The sequence below is a fragment of the Myxocyprinus asiaticus genome, chromosome 2 (genome assembly GCF_019703515.2).
Source record: "Myxocyprinus asiaticus isolate MX2 ecotype Aquarium Trade chromosome 2, UBuf_Myxa_2, whole genome shotgun sequence".
NCBI lineage: Eukaryota > Metazoa > Chordata > Actinopteri > Cypriniformes > Catostomidae > Myxocyprinus > Myxocyprinus asiaticus.
Genome location: NC_059345.1, coordinates 42,802,762 through 42,828,104, shown reverse-complemented (window position 1 = coordinate 42,828,104; position 25,343 = coordinate 42,802,762). Strand labels below are relative to the sequence as shown.

At 37.8% G+C, this 25,343-nt stretch overlaps 1 protein-coding gene across 1 annotated transcript in view; it reads left to right on the top strand.

Moving 5' to 3' along the window:
* LOC127451789 (plexin domain-containing protein 2-like) overlaps positions 1-25,343 on the top strand; it is a 142,860-nt gene that overhangs the window by 49,255 nt on the left and 68,262 nt on the right. The window contains exon 2 of the mRNA XM_051716732.1: positions 21,762-21,961. Within this exon, the coding sequence (XP_051572692.1) occupies positions 21,762-21,961 (200 nt within the window). The remainder of the gene's footprint in view (positions 1-21,761; positions 21,962-25,343) is intronic.

The window sequence follows — 25,343 nt, the reverse complement described above, 5'->3', positions numbered from 1 at the left end:
GAAAAGGAGATGACCATGTTTCACCAAAATAAAAGCTGTGAAAATGTCAAAGTGTCAAAATAAAAGCTCCAAGTTAAGGTGAAGTAAATAGGACAGAAATATACTACTTTTATATAAAACAAATCTATTCCTTAAAAAATAATGATAATTCAGTATTATTTTATAATAATAAACTTGACTTGGTCACACAGTAATAATTCAGTATTATGCAATATTCAACTTGGATCCAAAAAATAAGTGAAGCAGTTTTTGCACACATTGTTCATTTTACAAAAAATGTTTTAGTAAAAATATATGTAGATATGTTATTTTTTTATTAAGCTACTATGTATCATGTATATAAAATATTAATATAAAACTACATATCAGTGAAAATGATTAGATCTCATTCTCCCTTGTGTTCATTTAATGAAAAACTGATGGGAAATATGCCTTTATCATTTGAAAAAAAAATATTTTTATTCAATGCCTTTAAAATATTGAATCTACTTGGCTACAATGGCTTTGGGTTTGGATAAAATTATGGTTTCTCTGATTTAAAAAAATTACTTTTGAGCCATTTCAGAGCAAATACATAATAATCGAGATATATTGTATATTGAACATCGTAAATAGGATGAGAAATATCTAAATATAATTTTTGTAGCCATATCGCCCAGTGAAGTTACACACCATAACTAAATTACAGTATCTGTATGAATTATTAGTGCATGTAGGTTGTGTGAATTTAAACGTATGATTCAAAGTTATGGGCTGAAGCCATGTGTGTGTGTGTGTGTGTGGTTTGAGCATTGGTTTGCAGCTCAGTGTGTAGCAGGGCTACGTATACCCCTCTGTGTGAATGGTTAGTGAAGGAAACCTTATATCACCCTTGGGCAAAGTCAATCATACGTATTCTGTCTTTACTCTCAGCCACAGACCATGTAATATACACAAACTACCTATTCAAACACACACTACAAATAATTATGAAGTCATTCTGTCACACTCAACTATACACACATTACTAAATTATTTTACACAATCATTCATCCTGATATAGAATAGGAACTGCATTTTTACATTAAATTAATTCTCTCTGGTATGTATGCAATCTCCACTTGGTTGAATGTGTGTAGGCAAGTTTTTATGATGGCTCTCTGATGCATACTGCATGTTGATGTACTTTCCTCCACTTTAAGCTGAAGTTTGCTGCCGATAAGCTGAAACCAATTACAGCTCAGGGATGATGTGGTTTTCTTTACATCAATACTCACAGCCTTTCCAATGTAGTCTGTCTATAAAGTACAGTACAAACAATGATAAACTAGATTTGCATTTCCTGAAGGAAATACCAGTGCTTGCAAGGCAGCCAGTTTTAGATAAGTTCAGGTGTTGGTCTTTGGTTGTGTGTGAATGCAATGCCTTTTCTGAGCCTTAATCTTAGCAGTTGTCAGTCATGACTGTCAGCACATGTCTTGTTTTCTTTTGGTTGTATAAGATAATCGACCAACCTGGCCTCATAGAATCAAGTTACTACACCAACATTTTTGCAAAATAATTTTTACGTGCCTCATTGTACGTATTGTGGCAGTTTCCTGGTGAAAAAAAAAACAATAGAGGTGCTACAGCAATGACTTTTTTCCCTTTCACACAAATCATGAGTAAAATGGCAGATTATCAGTTCATAAACATTTACTTTCCACCCTTTTACTAACACATTGCTATTTTATGACATCTAAACCAGTGCTCGAATTGATTCCAGTCATAGCCATACACTATATTTGTTATAGTGCTTTTAGTTGTTGTGTGTGGTTGAAACAAAGATCAAGAATAAAATTAATAATTTGAGCACTGATCTAAACACCTTTACCATACTGCATGACTTGTAAGGTGATACATTTACACCTGAAGTGCCTTGACGAGCTCTGTTTTCTATTTTCTTTGGTGTTCAGCCAGGGAAACTAAGAAACAATCTCAATACAGAATCCAAACGCTTTTCCACTGAACCAAAGAATGATTTTACTTAACACGTTACTTCATAACCATTCCACAAACAAACACAACACATCGTGGTCTTTGCTTTTGACAATGCTGGAGCCGTTATGCAAGTCTAAATCAGAATCAGAATCAGAATGAGCTTTATTGCCAAGTATGCTTACACATACAAGGAATTTGTCATGGTGACAGGAGCTTCCAGTACACAACAATACAAAAACAGCAACAAGACTTTAAAAAAATAATTAAAATTGAATAAAAAATACATCAGTGCTTTGAATAAGAATACTTTAAGCATAAATAATAAAGAACAATAATCGTGCATGCCAAAAAACTCAATGGCTGCATTAAACTCCAGCAAGTTTTCTCGCGTCCAGCTTCCACGTGCCCATTCTGTTCTGAAGCCCTATTCCCTTCAAAGATTATTACCCTCCACTGTGAGAGCTTTAGTGGGCTAAAAGGCTAAAACAGTCATTCGGAACTCACTTTTTAAGTGATTTTAAATGGAAATTTTTTTGGAATGACCCTACAGAATGGATTTAAGTGCCCTGCGAAGGTATCATCTGCACAGGTGATGTGTATGTCTTTCTTTCTTCTGCAGATCACAAACAAATATTTTTAGAAGAATATTTCAGCTCTGAAGGTCCATAAAATGAAAGTGAATGGTGGCCAGACCTTTCAAGTTCCAAAAATCACATACAGGAAACATAAAAGTAAACAACATGACTTTAGTGGTTAAATCTATATCTTCAGAAGCGATATTAGTGTGGGTGAGAAACAGATCAAATATTTTACATCTGAAAGTGAAAGTGGAGATTTAAATTAAAAAAGGACTTAAATATTTTTAACAAGTAAATTTTTCACCCACACCTATCATATCACTTCTGAAGATATGGATTTAACCTCTGGAGTTTTATGGATTAAGTTTCCTTTATGTGATTTTTGGAGCTGAAATGTTTTGGCCACCATTCATTTTCATTCTATGGACCTACAGAGTTGAGATATTCTTCGTCTTGATACGCAGTTGCTTTAGCAATTGCATTTTTCATCTGATGTTTGCTTTTTATGATACTGTTAGTTAGGTTTATGATTTTGGGAAGGGAGGTACAGTAAGTTTTGTTGATTTAAAACACTTGTGTTGATTTAAAACTCCATAGAGCATTAATCTTAAAAACATCATCTAGGAGAAAATTTAACTCGCTTGTACATTTCACCTAGGAACTTCCGTGGTATGTATAAGGAACCATGTTAAATAATTTTGCAAAAATGTTGCCACAATCACATAAATTTCATGACGTAACACCATTTTCCTGTGCAAAGGTGGATTTTGTTAATTAGATGCAACAAAAGTAGACCAATCACAATTCATTGTGCAAATAGAAGACAAACGCCTTGCAAGCACTATAATTGAGCAGAGCGAATATCTGCATAAATCGTTCACAAACGATTCGCAAGTTCTTCCTCTGTATTGTACAGTACACTCAACTGTTTTTTTGCAGTGTGTGAATCTTTGCTTTAGATTTTTTCAGGACTGTAAAACTAATTTGAACTACAGTGTTCAAACATTCAGGTTTCAGTTTTCTAAACAAATATTTAATATTACTGTAATTGTAACGATGCTGGCACTGGCAGTGATGAAGATGATGTGAAGATGAGAGAACCCAAGTGCAGTTTATTTGCAAAAGTGAAACCAAAACCCTAACTATAAACATGAAACATGAACTTGACTAGACTTAAAACTTGACATAAACATAGAAGGCGGAGCCGTGAGAGGCTCGAGGGGCGGAGCCATGGAACTTGGTGCCCGGAGAGTAGCCGAAGACTCGAAGGGCCAGGGTGGAGCCGATGGCAGGGAGGACCAAGGCGGTGCTGGAGGCTCGGAGGAGCAAGGCGGAGCTGGGGGATCAGAAGACTGAGGTGGAGCCGGTGGGACTGAGGACCAAGGTGGAGCCGTAGGGAAGGAGGTCCCCGGAGGAGCTGACAGATCGGAGGGACGAGGCGCAGCCAGAGGATCGGAGAGCCAAAGCAGAGCCAGGTGACCGACAGACCAAGGAGGAGCTGGAGGGACGAGGGACCCCGGCAAAGCCGACAGGCTGAAGGACCACAGTGGAGCCAAGGTAACGCAGAGCTGAGGCAATGTCGAGGGACCAACAGGCCAAGGCGAAGTCCAGGGCTCGGAGTGTCCAGGCGGGGTCGGAGGGCCGAAAGTTCCCCTTGCCTGCTCAGGAGAACTAAGGGTGGGTATAAGGGTGGGAACCATCTCCAGATCCAACTGCTCAGGTGTGGCTGTGACGTGGCATGGAGCAGGCTGAGGCGTTGCTGTGACGTGGCATGGAGCAAAAGATGGCTATCTCGGCGGCCGTGACGTGGAACTCTGGCTCGGCGGCGGCCGTGACGTGGAACTCTGGCTCGGCGGCGGCCGTGACGTGGAACTCTGGCTCGGCGGCGGCCGTGACGTGGAACTCTGGCTCGGCGGCGGCCGTGACGTGGAACTCTGGCTCGGCGGCGGCCGTGACGTGGAACTCTGGCTCGGCGGCGGCCGTGATGTGGAACTCTGGCTCGGTGGCGGCCGTGACGTGGAACTCTGGCTCGGCATCCGCCTCCCCCACAGTGAACGTGGAACCAATGATCTGTAGGGCGAGGTCGATATATTGAGCCAGGCTGAGGGAACTGCGACCGCCAGGCATCAAGGAGGAGATTGGCTCACTCAGACCAAAGCAAAAAATGTAATTGAGGGTGACCTCATTAAAGTTCACCTGGCTGGCCAAAGCACAAAAGACCTCTACGTACTCCTCCAGGGGACGATTCCCCTGACGTAGCCGTATGAGCCGAACTGCTGGGTTCATTATGCGGTCAAGTATTCTGTAACTATGCTGGCACTGGCAATGATGAAGACGAAGATGATGATGTGAAGATGAGAGAACCCAAGTGCAGTTTATTTACAAAAGTGAAACCAAAACCCTAAGTATAAACATGAAACATGAACTTGACTAGACTTAAAACTTGACTTGACATAAACATAACATGGCTTGACTTGGCTAGAACAAAACACATCCACATACATTCAATACTTGAAAATCAGACAATGCAAACATGAGGGCTTAAATACAAGACATGGGAGAACATAAACCAATGAACAAACAGAACTCATAACAAGCTAATTAAACAATAAACCAATGAAAACATGACACATGAACATGGAGGGAAAACAGGAATCACATGACAAGGGAAACAGGAACTAAACATTTCAAAATAAAAGACATGAATTAACAAAATACACATGACAGTAATTATTTTACATTTATTTATTTTAGGTTTAACAAATTAAAATGGTCTATCGATAGTCACTGATTATGCTGAGAACACCATTTGTCCATCTCCAGTTTGGGGGGTGTTTGTGTATATATCCTGATTTCAGGTAACCTGTTCCAGCATGCTTCAGCTACTCTGTAATTACACAGACTATGTCTGCTTCATAATTGGCTGCAGAAAAAGCTGAACTGTATATTGAAAGTTTTGAACCTCATAACCTCAATCTCTCTCTCTCTCTCTCTCTCTCTCTCTCTCTCTCTCTCTCTCTCTCTCTCTCTCTCACACACACACACACTCTCTCTCTCTCACTCTCTCTCTCTCTCAGTTTTTCAGTTTTAAGGTGCTTAATTGGCATGACAAACACTTACATTTGTATTGTGAAAGTGTTTACAGCTGAGTTGCATAAAAATTAATCAGTGCAAAACACAGTGCAAAACAATGTGCATAATATATGAAAAAAATATATACAATGTATTCTTCGATTAAAATGTTTTATTGATTCATAAATACACAACAAATAAAAACACATACACATCAAATCAACATTTAACATTCAACCCCCACTATTACCCCTACCCAATCACCAACCCCAACCTGACCCCCAATAAACACCCCTGTGGTCACATATAATAATACACACATAAACAAAAAAATAAAAAAATAAAATATAATAAACATACATAATTAAACTAAACTTCTCTCTCTACATACCCTCCCCGAGAGTCCCCCAAAAACACTAAGTAGTTGCCCCATTTCCTAACAAACAAGTCCCAAAACCCCAGCCTTCTACTTGCCACCTCCTTGAAAGCTGCCACCCTCCCCATCTCCGCACACCACTCTGGAAATGAGGGCGCTCCATCCGACTTCCATCCCCTTAAAATAATTTGCCTGCCAATCATGATACTGGTCAGAACCCAATTTTTTGTGTGTTTTTCCCCAAAATTAATGACCGCCCCATCACCCAAAATACAGAGTCTGGGGCAAAGTAAAAATCCAAAATTCTTGGATATTAACACACCCCCAAAAAACATGGGTTGTGTCTCCATCTTCTGATTGGCATCGCCAGCAGGTGGGTGTGCCTTTAAGACCAAGCCTATGCAATCTAGAGGGGGTCCAATAGAATCTATGTAAAATCTTGAATAGCATAAGGTGCACCCTTGTGTCTTTAGATGTAGATTTGACATTTTTTAGAATCCTAGCCCACACTCCCTCCTCCAATACCAAGTTTAAATCTTTCTCTCATAATCTCTTTATAGAAGTTAAAGCTCCGTCCCCCAGACTCTGAATTAGCAGGGAGTAATACACTGATGCCTCATGACCTTTTTCAAAAGCAGTAATCACCACTCCCAGAGTATATGCCGCTTTAGGGGAGTGTATGCTACTCCCAGAAACAATACAGAGCAGGTGGCGCAGCTGTAAATACCTATAAAACTGTGATCTGGGAATCCCAAAATGTTGAACCAAATTTTCAAAAGATCTCAACACTCCACTCTCATACAGGTCACCAAGTGTTGTAACCCCCCTCACAATCTACTCTGACCAGCAGAAAGGGGACTTATTAATACATAATTTAGGGTTCAGCCATATGCTTGAGGCAACATTTAAATAAATGTCCGAATTAAACACATCGAGTGCAAATGCGAGATAACAGGGTATTACTTAACTTCTCAGATTAGTTTGATAGAAAGGCTTTGCAATGGCGAAATAGGGGCAAGAACTTCCTGTTCAATACAAAACCAGGGAGGGGCTCTCTAAGGTGGAAGTGACCAATGAGCCAGATGTCTGAGACCGAACACATAATAATAAAACAAAATCTTGGGTAGGCCTAGCCCACCTTTGCCAATCGGCCTATGTAATTTATTGAAATGTAAGCTGGGACATTTACCATTCCAAATGAAGGACTTTGCTATGCTATCAAATTGCTTGAAATAAGAGAGGGGGACGTCTACAGGGAGAGATTGTAGCAGGTAGTTGAATTTTGGAATACAGTTCATTTTAATAACATTAACCAACCAAATCATAGATAAATGTAATGAAGCCCACTTGCCCACATCGCTCGAAAGCCTTTTTAAGGCAAATTTGCTGGGAATAAAATGCCAAAATACTTAATGCCCTGTTTGGGCCACTGAAAGGCGACCACTGGGCAGTACGCTGTCAGAGCCAAAGCTTCGGATTTAGACCAATGTTATCAGAAGAGCTGCGGCCCCGAATAAACCCCACCTGATCTATAAGTATAAGAGATGTCATAACTTTACTTAATCGGTTATTTTTTAATATTTCTATGTCTAGCTGGATCAGGGAAATTGGATGGTAACACTTACACTCGCTTGGATCTTTGTCCTTTTTAAGAATCAGACTGATCCAGGCTTGTTTCATGGTTGGCGGAAGCTTTCCATTCTTTAATGATTCCGTATAAACTTCTAGCAAAAGTGGAGCCAGTTCTGTTGAATAAGATCAAAAAAATTCAGCGGCAAAGCCATCTGGCCCCAGAGCCTTGCCTGTAGGCAAGGTCTTAATTAACTCGCCCAGCTCCTCCAAGTTTATCTCAGAATCAAAAGAGTATTTTGCTCAGTTGTCAGTTTTGGGAATTCTAATGGTTCCACATAGTTTCTAATATCTTCATCAGTAGACGAAGACGTGAAACTATAGAGATCAAGATAGAATTCTTTAAAAGCATTATTAATATCAATGGCTGCGGTCAGTGAGAGCCGTACCCTAGCAGGCTGCACTCATGACATGTGGTGCTGATGCATCGCGGGTTACCTGAGTTTGAGTCCCAGCTCGTGAAGTTGTTTCCCAATCCCATTCCCACTCTTCTCCCCTGTCATTTCCTGTCTCCTCTCTACTAACTCTGTCATTAAAAAGGCCAAAAAAAAATAAAAAAAAAAATATATATATATATATATATATATATATATATATATATATATATATATATATATATATATATTACTGTCTTGCCCTGATTAGCCTGATAAGGCTTTTCTGGTTGTTTAGATCAGTGTTACTATCAGAAATAATTCATAATTATTTCTTTAGTTATTAATTAATATTTAAATTAATTAATTGAATCTAACTCATTAAAACCTCATATGGGGCTCCAGTAAATGTAGTGTGCTACGTTTAGGAGCAAGTTTGGTTATTAGCAATAATTAATAATTATCAAAGATAATTATTAATTATTAAAATCAATAGAACATTGATGAGAATCAACGTTAGCTTTTTTAATCCTTTAAATCAACAATTATCAAGATAATCATTAACTGTTAACATCGATGAAACAATAATTAAAATTAACACTAGCTTATTGATCATTCAAATTCAACAATCATCAAAGGTAATTATCAATTATCAAAAATCAATAGAATATTAATAAGGATTAACATTGATGGGGCACCACCCTGGAATCAGGGACTAATAACCAGATAGTAAAACAGTCTCAATATTAGATTGTTTTCTTAGGAAAATCGACATCCGTAGAATATCGATTTTCGGGAAAAAAACAATGAATGAAGGCTTGAATCCGAGCACTGACATCCCGTCAGCATGACACAGGCATATGCAAAACAAACCAAAACTTCTCTTTGTAATATAAACAAAGTTTATTTATGCAGTAATATCAATTAATAATTAATACAATGCAGTCAATAAACTTCCGACTTACAACTACAAACTAAACAGTGATATGATTAGATATGGAAATAAAAATAATCCTATAACACATAAGGTGTGTGTGTGTGTGTGTGTGTGTGTGTGTGTGTGTGTGTGTGTGTGTGGTTAGTATGAGAGAGAGAATTATTTGACGGCCCTAAAGCCGATTTCGCGATCGTGGGAGAGAAAGCAGCTGTTAGTTTATCACTCAGAGACGCGGTGGACGGCTTGTAAAAGTCCCACGTTCTTTGACTCTTTAATGGATAACTCAGTTTGCCGGTTTCACCCGCAATGGCGAAAATGCACAACAGTCCAATTTGGTTGGACCACAATACAGCAAAACAAATTTGTGATAATTAATACCCTGAGTATTAATAATGAGCAGACATGGCGGTCCGTAAACTGTACAAGCAAAAACCTTGAAACACAAGAATAACACACTATAATATTCTATCTCTGCCCAGACGTAAACCTCTTACTCGAATCGCATGAGGACAGAATGTGTGTTCATCTGTCCTTTAATTCCGACCCGGTTCCTTGAGGCTCAGGTGATGACGAGAGGCCGTTTCCTCGCTCTGTTGGCGGGCATGGCTGTAGATTCTCGGCGGGCTGGCGGAGAACTCAGAAATGTCGACTTGATTGAAGATGGAAGAGAAATCTTTAATCTCTTCACTTCTGCAGGCAAACGGATGAAGATGCGGATTGCTCAGCGGTCTCCTTCGGATCCGTTAGAGTGTTTGGTTGAACACAGAGTAATCTTAACTCGTCCAGTGAGATGGAGATTGTATGGCCACAGTTTCAAGTCGGATGTTACTTCCTTGTGCCACAAGGTTGCACCTGAGAGCAGCGATGAGCTGCGTCTACACACTGCAAACAAAGTTGCTGGAAGCAAATCCCGGAAGCATTTCAGAGGTATTTCTACTCCTGATGATGTCATGGTTTGAGGGACGTTCTGTTGTGTGCCTCATCCAGTAGGAGTTGAGAGTTCGATCCTTTAGTGAGCGAGGATTCATGGGATTTGTAGTCTGTTTTGGACTCCCTTTGTTTGATTTTGGTGCAATTTTTATCAGTAAGATTTACGACTTGGTGTGTGGGGGCTGAGTTAGGTTTTACGACTGTGTAAGGCCTGCCTTTGTCTTCTATCTGAATACATGAGGCCCAACAATAGCCAAAACTCCACCTTCCTCAACAAAATAGTATTATATCTGGATTTCAATCGGGTCAATTCTCTGAAGCCATCAGACAACATTCGGCGCTTCAGCTCTGCCTCGGCACTTTTAACATTCCCTTCCAACTCCACGAGTTCTCGTGCTTTTAATTTTTTTGGTGAATGAGGCATAATGTATGATCCGACCCCTAAAAACTGCCTTAAGTGCCTCCCAAGCCACGCCCACAGAGGATACTTAGGACCAGGTGGTCTCCATTTAAACATTGATTTCAGCATTTAGCATTTGTTGGAATTCAGGATTTTGCAAAAGGGACACATTAAAGCGCCAACTATATCATTTCTTTTTCTCTGTATGTGGCAACACCTCTAAACTCACCAGGGCATGATCTGAGACTAAGATGTTTCCAGTTGAGCAATCAACAACAGATGAAATGAGGGACTTACATAAAAAAAAAGAAATAAATCTTATGGACTGGTGAAAAAATGTATATTCCCTACCAGATGGGTTCAAAAGTCTCTAAATATCTGTAAGACCACGATTTTTACACATCCTGTTAAGCGTCAATGTTGCTCTAGGTTGCTTACACACTTTTGCTTCACTATGATCAAGGACTGAATCCATCAAAAGATTAAAGTCTCCTCCCAATATTATATCATGAGGGGTGCCAGCGGCTTGCAACATCCCTTCAAGATCTATAAAAAAGCCCTGATCATCAGCGTTAGGTGTGTAGATATTAGTCAAAATCAAACTTTGCCCCTGAATTTCTGCTATAGCAATAATGACTCTTCCTTATTTATCTTTAATCTGTTTGAGACATTTGAATTGTAGATATTTACTTATCAGTGTAATGACTCCCCTGATCTTACTTGAGCCAGCACTAAAGAAAACATGTCCACCCCATATCTTCCCAAATTTTTCAGCTTCCTGCGGGGAAAGATGCATTTCTTGAAGAAACACTATATCATATTTTTTACGCTTAAGAAAAGAAATAACCTACCTTCTTTTTATGGGGTGCCCCAACCCATTCACATTCCACATGGAGAGAGATAATCCACTCGTATTAACATTTGACATTTTGACATATTAAAAAAAATAGATTGTGTGTCAAAAATAAAATTATAACAACCACATTCCAACATTAGTGCAACAATCTAATCCGGAACATCCCACCAAACAATCACGCAGCAGTCCTTATATTCACCTAATAATTGTTAAATGGTCAAATGTGCTGCGAATATGTTTTAATTTTGTGGTAAATTTTTCCCGGATGGCTGTGTATTTTGTGCATTCTGTTAGAAAATGCAGCTCTGTCTCGATTTTGTTTTGATTACAGTGTGGACACAACCTTTCTTCCTGTGTCTGCCCGTTTCTATATTGAGATTGTGTCCACTGAGTCTGAACCTTGTCAAGGTTGCTCTCAGTTTTTTATCTGTTACTGTATACAGATAGTCTGCCTTGGTGTATTCTCTTTTTAGGGCCAGATAGCATTGCATTTTACTCTGTTGATTTTACTCTGTTGTTGTCACCAATGTTATCGGATATCGATGATGTTTTACAAAGATTCCGATGCCGATTGCGACACTCATTGATAGACGATGATCGACAATATTGGGAAATGGCAAAACCATGGATCTGGGAAGTCTGAAAATATATTAAACAGTAGCCAGAGTGTGAAACTAGCAACCGCAAAATGTGACAAGGCTGAATCCAGTCCACAAGCTCCTCATCCAAATGTATTTCATGCATGGGTAATTTTGCTCATCTACCAGCAACAGGCGGGCAACCTGTAAGACGTCTCGGAGTGACACATGACAAGAAATACTGTTAGTCACAAAGACACGAGCTTGAAGAAACACACTTTATTATATTTTTAAGAACAGACAAAAGAAAAGCCATCAGTGCTTGTGTCTGATTCGCTGTTTGTTCAGAGGTGTGCAGCACGAGCCGGTCATGTGGAACAAGTGCGTGTAAAGAGTTTTCACTCTTTTTTTCTCTGTTTCATTTGTCTGAAAATGGTTTGCAAGAATAATGTCATCTATGAGAATGCTGCAAATTATCTCCGATCATCTCAGGAGGTGCTGCGAGTTTAGTTTACTTTATTTCCATGCGGTTAGCATGCATTGTGAATGCAACTCTGCAGGTTCAGTAATATATATATCTCTGTATTAAAGAAACAAAGACGAAAGTGATTAAATCAAAGTAATACAAGACATGTTCACCTTGAACCTAAAATTGAGTTTTCTTTTCTTTTCTTTAGGCAGCATTAACTGTATTACCAAAGCACAATACAAACACAAATTCGATAAGAACACACTTTTGGCAGCATTATATTGGGAACACAATGGAATTTATTAGGTTTATTTATTATGATTATTATTATCTTTACATTTCTAATTGTCTTTAGTTCTTAATCTGTAGGCTATTAGTAATTTTCCACCTGTTGTCATTGACGGATGCTTGAGTGATGGCAAATGGAGCCTTTGGAGATGGTAAATGTTTAAATAAGGTGGTTAAATAAGATTTTTTGATCACTTCGTTATTTTATTGCTTTTTGTTTGGTTTTTTTAGTTTAAAGTGCAATTTGAATTTAGAAATGTCTTTTATGTTTTTCGTGTTTCAATAAATAAATTACATTTTTAAGCAAAATCAGTAAAGCAAAACAATTCACAGACCCTCGGCAGGGGGATTCACGATGTAATCATATATCGCAGTATTTTATTTTTCGATAAAATAATTTTTACATATCGCCCAGCCCTAGTTTGAGTTTCTCAATAAGTTATGTAATTATGTTTTATTTGTGCTGTAATTTGGCTATATCTAATTAATTTATTAGTATTGTTCTGGTCCAGGTCTCCAGTGTGATGACGGTTAGTAGATGTTGGTGAAGCATCAGGACTAAAGCTCTGGACCAGCTGAGGGAGGGGATTGGTTTCTTTGCTCAACTCTTGGTATTGCAGGGCTTTATAATGGTATGAGTGCGGGTCACTAAGTTTTAGATGTTTCCAGAATTTGATTGCCTGTTTTTGTATTTTTATAATTAGTGGATATAGCCTAATTCTGCCCTGTATGCATTATTTGTTATGTGCTGGTGTACTTGTAGAATATTTTTACAGAAATCTGCATGCAGGGTCTCAATTGGATGTTTTTCTGATTTGGTGAATTCTTGATTTGGATTTGTCAGTGGACCCCACACTTCACTGCCATAAAGGGTAATCAGCTCAATCACTGATTCTAACATTTTTAACCTAATTCTAATAGGTATCTCTATAGGACATTGTCTTTTTATGGCATAGAAGGCCCTGTGAGCTTTATCTCTGTTCATTCATTGCAGGGTTAAGGTTTCCAGTGGAAGTGATTTTTATTTTTATTACTTTTCTGGAAGGTCATGATTTTAGTTTTATTGAGGTTTACTGTCAGGGCCCAGGTCTGACTGTATTGCTCCAGCAAGTCCAGGTTCTGCTGTAGATCCTGTTCAGTGGGAGACAACAGAACCAGATCATCTGCGTACAGCATGCATTTGAGAGAGTCATACAGAGTCGAGTGAGACCAGGGGCTGTAGATCCCTCCAGACTGGTTGCTAGTTCGTTGATGTAAATGTTGAACAATGCTGGGCTAAACAGCAACCCTGTCTCACTTCTTGCTCCTGGGAAAGACATCTTGTTCTTTTTGTAATAATTTTGATGCAACATATGATTTAACGAGGTCATAGGTTTTACCTCTTATGCCACGTTCAATAAGTTTGTAAAATAATCCATTGTGCCAGATTGAATCAAATGCTTTAAAAAGTCAATAAAGCATGCAAACTTTTTCCTTTATTTTGGACATGTTTTTCAATGAAGGTTTGTAATGTGTAAATATGGTCAGATGTATGGTAATTTGGTAAAAATTCAATTTGACTTCTGCTCAAGACATTTTGTGTTATGATGAAGTCCAAAAGTCTCTAATTAATTATACTACAAAATATTTTTCCCAGGTTGCTACACCCACAAATGCCTCTGTAATTATTCGGGTTAAATTTATCTCCATTTTTAAAGATGGTTGTTACCAGTCCTTGATTCCAGATCTCAGGGAAGTAACCTACACTCAGAATCACATTGAATAATTTTAGAATGGCTGATTGGAATTTAGTGCTGGTATATTTTAACATTTCATTCAATATCCCATCAGGTCTAGATGCTTTTTTGGGATTTAGAGTTTTACTTTTGTCCTTAAGTTCCTTTCAGTAATAGGAAAGTCTAATGGGTTTTGATTATCTTTGATTGCCAATTCTAGTACTTCCAGTTGTTTAGTTATTTGATTTAGCTTACAATATGTGCCAGTTTCTACTTTATTAAATAATGTTTGGAAATGGGTTTCCTGTTTTGAATTGCCAATTCTTCCTGGTCAGTTTTTTCAGGTTGTTCCAGTTGTCCCAAAATTGGTTTGTATTGACTGATTTCCCGATTATTGTCAGTTGCTTTTGGGTGTATTGCACTTTTTTGGTTCTGAGTGTATGTTTGTATTGTTTTAATGTTTCACAGTAAAGAAGGCGGATCTCTGTGTTATTTTGATGTCTATGTTTTTGATTTGACAGCATTCTTTTTATTTATTTATAAATTTTTTACGAGATTTTACGAATTTCCTGACAATCTTGAGCAAACGAATTTCTCTCTCTCTCTCTCTCTCTCTCTCTCTCTCTACGCTTTCTTTCTTTAAGTCATTTTGATGGTCTTAGACATGACTGAAGGGAAATTAACTTTTGTGGGCAAAGATCTGTTTCCCCCCTTCTCTCTTCTTCCTCCCTGTTTTCGACATACAGGTGCATCTCAATAAATTAGAATGTCATGGAAAAGTTCATTTATTTCAGTAATTCAACTCAAATTGTGAAACTTGTGTATTAAATAAATTCAGTGCACACAGACTGAAGTAGTTTAAGTCTTTGGTTCTTTTAATTGTGATGATTTTGGCTCACATTTAACAAAAACCCACCAATTCACTATCTCAAAAAATTAGAATATGGTGACATGCCAATGAGCTAATCAACTCAAAACACCTGCAAAGGTTTCCTGAGCCTTCAAAATGGTCTCTCAGTTTGGTTCACTAGGCTACACAATCATGGAGAAGACTGCTGATCTGACAGTTGTCCAGAAGACAATCATTGACACCCTTCACAAGGAGGGTAAGCCACAAACATTCATTGCCAAAGAAGCTGGCTGTTCACAGAGTGCTGTATCCAAGCATGTTAACAGAAAGTTGACTGGAAGGAAAAAGTGTGGAAGAAAAAGATGCACAACCAACCGAGAGAACCGCAGCCTTATGAGGATTGTCAAGCAAAATCGATTCAAGAATTTGGGTGAACTTCACAAGGAATGGACTGAGGCTGTGGTCAAGGCATCAAGAGCCACCACACACAGACGTGTCAAGGAATTTGGCTACAGTTGTCGTATTCCTCTTGTTAAGCCACTCCTGAACCACAGACAACGTCAGAGGCGTCTTACCTGGGCTAGAGTCCTCTTTTCAGATGAGAGCAAGTTTTGTATTTCATTTGGAAACCAAGGTCCTAGAGTCTGGAGGAAGGGTGGAGAAGCTCATAGCCCAAGTTGCTTGAAGTCCAGTGTTAAGTTTCCACAGTCTGTGATGATTTGGGGTGCAATGTCATCTGCTGGTGTTGGTCCATTGTGTTTTTTGAAAACCAAAATCACTGCACCCGTTTACCAAGAAATTTTGGAGCACTTCATGCTTCCTTCTGCTGACCAGCTTTTTAAAGATGCTGATTTCATTTTCCAGCAGGATTTGGCACCTGCCCACACTGCCAAAAGCACCAAAAGTTGGTTAAATGACCATGGTGTTGGTGTGCTTGACTGGCCAGCAAACTCACCAGACCTGAACCCCATAGAGAATCTATGGGGTATTGTCAAGAGGAAAATGAGAAACAAGAGACCAAAAAAATGCAGATGAGCTGAAGGCCACTGTCAAAGAAACCTGGGCTTCCATACCACCTCAGCAGTGCCACAAACTGATCACCTCCATGCCACGCCGAATTGAGGCAGTAATTAAAGCAAAAGGAGCCCCTACCAAGTATTGAGTACATATACAGTAAATGAACATACTTTCCAGAAGGCCAACAATTCACTAAAAATGTTTTTTTTATTGGTCTTATGATGTATTCTAATTTGTTGAGATAGTGAATTGGTGGGTTTTTGTTAAATGTGAGCCAAAATCATCACAATTAAAAGAACCAAAGACTTAAACTACTTCAGTCTGTGTGCATTGAGTTTATTTAATACACAAGTTTCACAATTTGAGTTGAATTACTGAAATAAATGAACTTTTCCACGACATTCTAATTTATTGAGATGCACCTGTATTCACACAGATACAAATTCTTACTCCATATGAATGAGAGTTCCTCTATTCCTTCCTTGCTACATGTGAACATTTTAATAATATTAGCAGCATTTAACTTCAATAAATGTAGTACTTTTTATGATTAAGCATATAGTGCTATCCAATCAGTCTTAAGAAAAGTTTTGTAGCAGCATCTATATATACAGTATGCATACACTGTGCCTATTGGATACGTATTATAATGTACATGTATTGTGTAATGCATAGCATTGCATCAAGAACATTTGTAAAAGCCAGCACCAGTGGCGTTTAAAATAAAATTGCACAGGTTTGTCTTTAGTTTCACTGTGCAGTACATTTCTGTGCAAGTTTTATTTAATTTCTACTGATGCTGGCCTTTACAAATGTTTTTGATGTATTGCTTGGCATGCATTAATTTACAGACCTCTTAAGAGCTGAATAGAAAAGGCATACCTTCTGCTCAGAGAGGATGAGGAAAGAGAGAAAGAAAGGGAAATGTGGGAATGGATGTACTCTCACAGAAATAAAGGAAGCAAAAGCTAAATAGAGAGAGATCCTGTCCCTGCTGTGGTGGCTTTTCAAAGCATGTCACGAGTAGACACTGATTTCCACTGAGCAACAATAAAAGTCAGTGACAGCCGCCTCTCTAACTCTTCATTGACCTGTTATGTGTAAAGAGCTTTACAGAAGGACTTGGCAATGAGAATCTTTTCTCAGATCAAGAGTTTTAAAGTGGAAAATTAGGCCGTGATGGCATGAAAAAAGTGCTTTCTGCAAGTTGTGCATTTTTTGCTCTTTCATTCTCGCTTAGGTTGTTTAGCAGCACGGATAACAGATTAGATACTCACAGGAATTAGAAGACATGTGGTTGGATTATCAAAACAAATAAAACTGCAGGAAAATATTGGAAATAGGATCTTTTGTTTGGGTTTTTTATTTTATTTATTTATTTTTTAAAAATGCCAATAGTGCAGTATTATGTGCTCTGGCACTACACAAATAATGAACTAGACTATGTAAATCTGTCTAAGAATGCTTCCTCTCACAGAGGATGACTACTAGTATTAAAATTCATTCTTGATATGGGTCTAATTTTTTAAAGTAGGAACACAGCAGTCCTATTCAGTTTACTAATCTATCAAATCAGTATCACAAGAGTGGTTTGTCTCAAAGTGAATGTTTAGATGGTGGAACTAGAACACAATGAGGGTGAGTGAGGACAACTTTGAGCTTTGAATCAGGCAATGTTTCACAAAAGATACAGGAGAATTATAGTAATGCACAGTAATCAAAAGTATTCATACTGTATACACAACAAACTCTAGGGGCTGAATAGGTAATAACAAGTGGACAAAGAATTGAGAATACTTCTGGGTAATTTTGGCTTAATCTTTCCTTTCTCCATCCATTCAGACTAACTGGAATAGTGCATAACATTACACTATTGGGCTTTTAGATTTGGTTGGTGTTTGACGGACACTAAACTACATTCCAGGGTGATTCATTGACTCTCCTTTTTTTATTCTTCTTTCTTTCATTTTTATTGAATCTACTCAATCACATTATGAGGTGGTTAAGGAAACTCCCATCATCTGTTCCATCATCTTGCCCTCACACACTTCCATGATCTCTTACCCATTTATTTCCAATGAGAGGAATAGAGGCGGCAGAAAGAGCTGAGAGAGCAAAGTAAATAGAAGTTTTAATTAAACCCTAATCATGTGACTCCAGAGAAGCAGTGTGTATTTGCTAATGGAGTGTCTTGATTTGCATAACCATTTGGCTGTGTGTATGTGATTGTGTGCTTTTGTGAGTTGTGGGAGAACAAGACAGAGAGATTAGGCAGAGGAAAAATTATATAAAGATCATAGGAGAAAAATCTATATATAAGTCTCTTGACTTGCAGTTGAAACAGTTTCTTCATCTTTCAACTTTGTCTCTTAGAGAAGCCATTGTATATGTCAATTAAAACACCATCCTTCAGTTTAACAATAAACCAAGTGTGTCAAGTGTCCACTACACTGTCTGGACTATTATACTGCACTACTGATTAGACTAGAGGTCGACCGATAGTGGATTTTGCCTATACCGATAACTAAGTGGGTGGAAAAGGCTGATAACCGATTAATCGGCCGATAGTATTTTAAAATCGATTTATAGAATTATAAAGGAGTTCTAAAGACCCAGATATACTTCATATGAATTCAAAGAACGAATGGGTGTGACGTCATTTAGAACAAAATCTGGCTAAAAAGACAGTGTTTTTGCGATGGTTCTGGGCGAACTTTTAGGAAAAATTCTTAACGGCTGCTAAACACCTTCGTGCATTGGTCCACATCATCGGTAGGTGTGACCTGGAGCTCCACCTAGCTTGGCTTGAGGCCTACAGCTAATTTTGTTTACCTTTTTCAGTCAGTCAAAATAAGCAAACTTGAACATATGCATGTAGAGTTATTAGCGAGCTGGTGCAAGTGTACCTACATCTGCACGATCATTCGCATAGAGACATTTTTCAAGACCATGTCATGCAATTTTTTTTTTTTTTTACTAGTCTACAAAAGGAATCAAATCTACTCAAATACTCTCAAGTGCCCATTCACTCACGTGCCTTCTGCAGCAAAAGCCATTCACACATCTGCCCAAAGTAGGATATGCTTAATCATTCTTTTGTTTTTATTCTGCACTTTAACACTATTAAACACTCATCTTTGCAATAGTATCAGTGTCATCATAAATTACAATAACATAGTGTAACCGGTGCATATTATGGCTGCATATAGTGTGTTAGCACATTAGTGTCATGAATTCACAATGTAAACAAGACAAATTAAACATTTACATTCTTTTAGTGCATATATATTACTTTAAATCATCATAGAGTAGTTCAAACAACTCCTTTTACTGACCTCATGTAAATTTCTACTGAGGTATAAAGTAATTGATAACACATTTTAATGTCACATTAGTTAAGGTTTTACTGAGCATCCTCATATTTAAATGCTCCTCTAAACACCTCCCACAGCGGTGTGACGGTTGTCTGAATGTTCGGAAAAATTATACTTTTACTCAGCTGTTTAGAATGTATTTTTACCCCTGAATGAAGAACGAAGAACTTCTCTGGAAGTATAGCAGGGAGTAATTAGTCTTTACTTACTATGACAGGCAGAGACATAGAGGCTTCAATAGTCCAAAATGAAATCAAATCCCAAAAGCAGTTTATTGTGCAACCAAAATTCCAGTAATAACCAGAAAATTATGATTTGGTGCATAATGTGGGACATTTAGCCAAAATTCAAGCCTGAAATACACTGGGGACTTTTATTTAAAAAATGAAAGAGTAAGTATTTAATAAATTAAGTTTTTATAGCCTATAATTTCACCAGATGAGGTTTATTTATGATGAATAAAAAAAAAAAGAAAAGAATAAAAAGCATAGATTTTTGCTGATAACCGATAGTTCCAAAAAGCGTCAGTATATCGGTTTTACTGATTAATCGGTGCCACTAGTTGCTCTTTGGATCTATCGGTTATCAGCAAAAATCTGTGCCTATAACCGATAGTTCCAAAAAGCAACTATCGGCACTGATTAATCGGTAATACGGATGGGCACGAGTACTCGAGTACTCGGGTACTCGGACGTGGCAGCAATGATCGATCATGAAAACGATGATCGATGGTGATCATGCATGATGTGACTTTTCACTTAATTCGAAATCCAGTGACAATTACCTGACAACTAGAATCAGAATCAGAATCAGAATGAGCTTTATTGCCAAGTTTGCTTACACATACAAGGAATTTGTCTTGGTGACAGGAGCTTTCAGTGTACAACCATACAAAAACAATACAAAAACAGCAGCAAGACATAGATAGTAATAAAAAATAAAAAATAATTATACACATATGTACAGACACACACATACATACATACACACATACACATGGGTAGTGCAAATCTAATACAATCTGTTATGTACAGTGCAACTGTTTTTTTTTTTGTTTGTTTTTTTTTTTCCAGAGGAATGAAATGGCAGAAGAGGTTGGATGTGTTGGATAAATATAAGAAAGACTAAACTGTGTATTGCACATAGTTATTGCTCAATGGGGCAATTTAACTGTTCATGAGATGGATAGCCTGGGAGAAAAAACTGTTCCTGTGCCTGACGGTTCTGGTACTCAGAGCTCTGAAGCGTCGGCCAGTTTGTTAACTAAACCTCCCTGCCCTGCGTGACGTAACACACACCTGCATCTCGAAGAAATGAATGAAGATTTCCGCTCGAGTTTCCAAGTTTGATATCCGATATAAAGTGTCATTCCATTGCATTTTCCTCAGTTGAAAGGTGGAAATTGAGACTCTCTGAGTTGAATGGAATGCTTCATAAATCACAGCAACAACAATACAGAGCATCGCGGCTTTCCTCACAAGAACGAACATTTGGGGACACACATACACTTACACATACAGGCACATGTTGCAGTGTACAGCAGGCGAGAGTTTCAAATAGCTAGACAGAGCGCAGTTAAATGGAACACAATGCAGCATCTTCAAAACTGAACTTCAACTTAACACGCATATTAAAACGCAATGGATATGGCATCTCCTGTTATTTGAAAATAGATGGTTTGAAAAAAACTGGTGCGCACGTACTAATATTACTACGGTAACCTGAAGGAAGAACAGACAGACGTGCGTTTGCAAATTCTTTCAGAGTTGGGCAGTGAATCTTCACATAATGACAAAATATGATGCATTATATTTTGATTATGCAATCTTTTGTACATTTTGTAACATACTATTTTATAACAGCCTATAATAATGAATAGACGATACACTGGAAGCCATAGACATTTGTCAGACATGTTATTATATATACAGTTATGAACATGTAATTGCCCTTTGAGTACTCGACGAGTAACTCAAAACTGATATATCGGTCTACTTCTACTACTGACTACAGATTAACATGTTCAAATTAAAGAAAATGTCATTCTCAAGACAGTGTGAGAAAGGAGAATGGAAAACAGTGATGTTTTGTGTATTTGTTATGCTTTTTGTGCTAATACTAAAGTGTAGGTGAAAACTGACAGCCACTAGTGAGACAAATGAAGCTTTAAGTCTGGATTTTATTTGAGTAATTCAATAATCAAATTGATTCTCATGACAATGACCATTGTAAACTTTTTAAGTAATAACCTTTGAAGATTAAATCTTGTCACCATTTTCAAAAGGAAACAAGCAAATTTAAATAATGGTCATATTTATGCTTTTAGACCCATAACAGATTTGTTTCTGTTTTTCTCCAGGGCCTGCTTATTCAATTCTTCAGAGATGGTCACAGGATGATGATGTCACAGTGGAGCTTTTAAGGACGAGACGTTGGCTTCTCATGGAGCCCCTTCCAATGGAAAGTAACAAAGCCAGTCAGGACAGCTTGAAGCCTGAGTCTCAGGATTCACCTGGAATACTGGCTGATGATGACGCAGATAACAGCTCCCAAATAATGGTAACACTTAAACTTGAACACTTTAGACCCATGCTCTACTAAGACATCATTTGGATTTTCTCTGAACACAATAAGGATTTGGAACTAAAATAAAAATGTACCTCATCATCCTCATATTTAATGGATAGTTCACCCAAAAATGAAAACCTAGTTCGAAACCTGTATTATTTTTCTTTGTCCATCCATGTAATAAAAAAGGAGATTTTTAGCAGAATATTCTAGCTACACTTTTCCATGTAATGAAATAGGATCTGATATTTGGCTATTTTGGGATTAGCGGTCAATATAATCATGCTAGGCTGATGTAGGCCTTTACTGGTTGTTTAGATCAGTGTTACTATCAGAAATAATTAATAATTATTTCTGTAGTTATTAATCAATATTTAAATTAATTAATTGTATCTAACTCATTAAAACCTCATATGGGACTCCAGTAAATGTAGTGTGCTACGTTTAGGAGCAAGTTTGGTTATTAGCAATAATTAATAATTATCAAAGACAATTATTAATTATTAAAATCAATAGAACATTGATGAGAATCAATGTTAGCTTTTTTTTAATCCTTTAAATCAACAATTATCAAGATAATCATTAACTGTTAACATCGATGAAACAATAATTAAAATTAACACTAGCTTACTGATCATTCAAATTCAATCAAAGATAATTATCAATTATCAAAAATCAATAGAATATTAATAAGGATTAACATTTACGGGGCACCACCCTGAAATCAGGGACTGATAACCGAATATTAAAACAGTCTCAATATTAGATTGTTTTCTTAGGAAAATCGACATCCGAAGAATATCGATTTTCGGGAAAAAAACAATGAATGAAGGTTTGAATCCGAGCACTGACATCCCGTCAGCATGACACAGGCGTATGCAAAACAAACCAAAACACTTCTCTTTGTAATATAAACAAAGTTTATTTATGCAGTAATATCAATTAATAATTAATACAATGCAGTCAATAAACTTCCGACTTACAACTACAAACTAAACAGTGATATGATTAGATATGGAAATAAAAATAATCCTATAACACATAAGGTGTGTGTGTGACAGTGTGTGTGACAGTGTGTGTGTGTCAGTGTGGTTAGTGAGAGAGAGAGAGAGAGATGATTAAGTGACAGCCCGAAAGCTGATTTCGCGATAGCTGGAGATAAAGCAGCCGTGTTCATCACTCAGAGACGCGGTTTTACGAGCGGGGCTCGTAAAAGTCCCTTGTTATTTGACTCTTTAATGGATGAACTCAGTTGCTGTCTCACCCGCGATGGCGAAAATGCACAACAGTCCAATTTGGTTGGACCACAATACAGCAAAACAAATTCGTGATAATTAATACCCTGAGTATTAATAATGAGCGGACATGGCGGTCCGTAAACTGTACAAGCAAAATCCTTGAAACACAAGAATAACACACTATAATATTCTATCTCTGCCCAGACGTAACCTCTTACTTGAATCGCATGAGGACACAGGTAGAATGTGTTTTCCTCCGTCCTTTAACTCTGACCCGGTTCCTTGAGGCTCGTGTGATGACGAGAGGTCGTTTCCTCGCGCTGTCGGCGGGCGGTACGGCTGTTGATTGTCGGCGGGCGGTACGGCTGTTGATTGTCGGCGGCCGGAACGGCTGTTGATTCTCGGCGGGCTGGCGGAGAACTCAGAAATGTCGACTTGATTGAAGATGGAAGAGAAATCTTTAATCTCTTCACTTCTGTAGGCCAACGGATGAAGATGCGAATTGCTCGGCGGTCTCCTTCGGATCCATTAGAGTGTTCGGTTGAACACAGAGTAATCTCAACTCATCCAGCGAGATGGAGATTGTATGGCTACAGTTTCAAGTCGGACATTACTTCCTTATGCCACGAGGCTGCACCGGAGAGCAGCAAAAAGCTACGTCCATATTCGGTGAACTAAGTCGCTGGAAGCAACTTTGGAAGCATTTCAGAATTATTTGAAGTCCTGATGATGTCATGTTTGAGGGACGTTCTGTGGTGTGCCTCATCCAATGGGAATTGAGAGCTCGATCCTTTAGAGGGCAAGGCTTCATGGATCTGTAGTCTGTTTTGGACTCCCTTTGTTTGATTTTGGCGCGATTTTTATCAGTACAACATCTGACTTAGAAGGTGGGGGCTTGAGTTATGTTTTTATGACTGTTAGGCCTGCCTTTGTCTTCTATCTGAACACATGAGGCCCAACACTGATTAACAGAAGTGGTCGTTTGTTACTTGCAAAATCTGCTGACATCTTTCTCAATGGATAATGCAAATTTTCTGTTTTCAAATATTTTTTGTGAATTTTTGTTATATTTTGTAAAAATTAATGTTAATTTAATTTCAGCACTTTTGGCTATTTATAATTTGCTATAACTAAGGCTGCAACTAATGATTATTTCTTCGATTAATCGATTGGATAAAAAATGAAATTGTTCTTCCTGTATTTTATTAAAATGTGATTTTTAAAAAACAGAAATGATTAAGGGCATAAGGATTTTGTTCGATTTAATGTACTAAATTCATGATTCTATACTCTCACAAAACTTTAAACAAAGCCTAAATCATGAAAAATTAAGTTTACATTTTTTGTTTAATATGGTGACACCAGAATAGAAATATTAATAATTATTAATAATATTATTTTAATAATATTATAATATTTATTAATAATTCTGCCCAGCTGAAAAACACATAATTTTGTTAGACACATATGCTTGTACACTGTCACTGAATACAGATGAAGTCAGAAGTTTATATACACTTAGGCTAAAGTCATTTAAACTCTTTTTTAACCACTCCACAGATTTCATATTAGCAAACTATAGTTTTGGCAAGTTGTTTAGGACATCTACTTTGTGCAAAACACGAGTAATCTTTCCAACAATTGTTTACAGACAGATTGTTTCACTTTTAATTGACTATATCACAATCCCAGTGGGTCAGAAGTTTACATACAGTAAGTTAACTGTGCCTTTTAAGCAGCTTGGGAAAATTCCAGAAAATGATATCAAGCCTTTAGACAATTAGACAATTAGCTTCTGATAGGAGGTGTACTGAATTGGAGGTGTACCTGTGGATGTATTTTAAGGCCTACCTTCAAACTCAGTGCCTCTTTGCTTGACATCATGGGAAATCAAAAGAAATCAGCCAAGACCTCAGAAAAAAAACTGTGGACCTCCAAAAGTCTGTTTCATCCGTGGGAGCAATTTCCAAATGCCTGAAGGTACCACATTCATCTGTACAAACAATAATATGCAAGTATAAACACAATGGGACCACGCAGCCATCATACCACTCAGGAAGGAGGCGCATTCTGTCTCCTAGAGATGAATGTAGCTTGGTGCGAAAAGTGCAAATCAATCCCAGAACAACAGCATA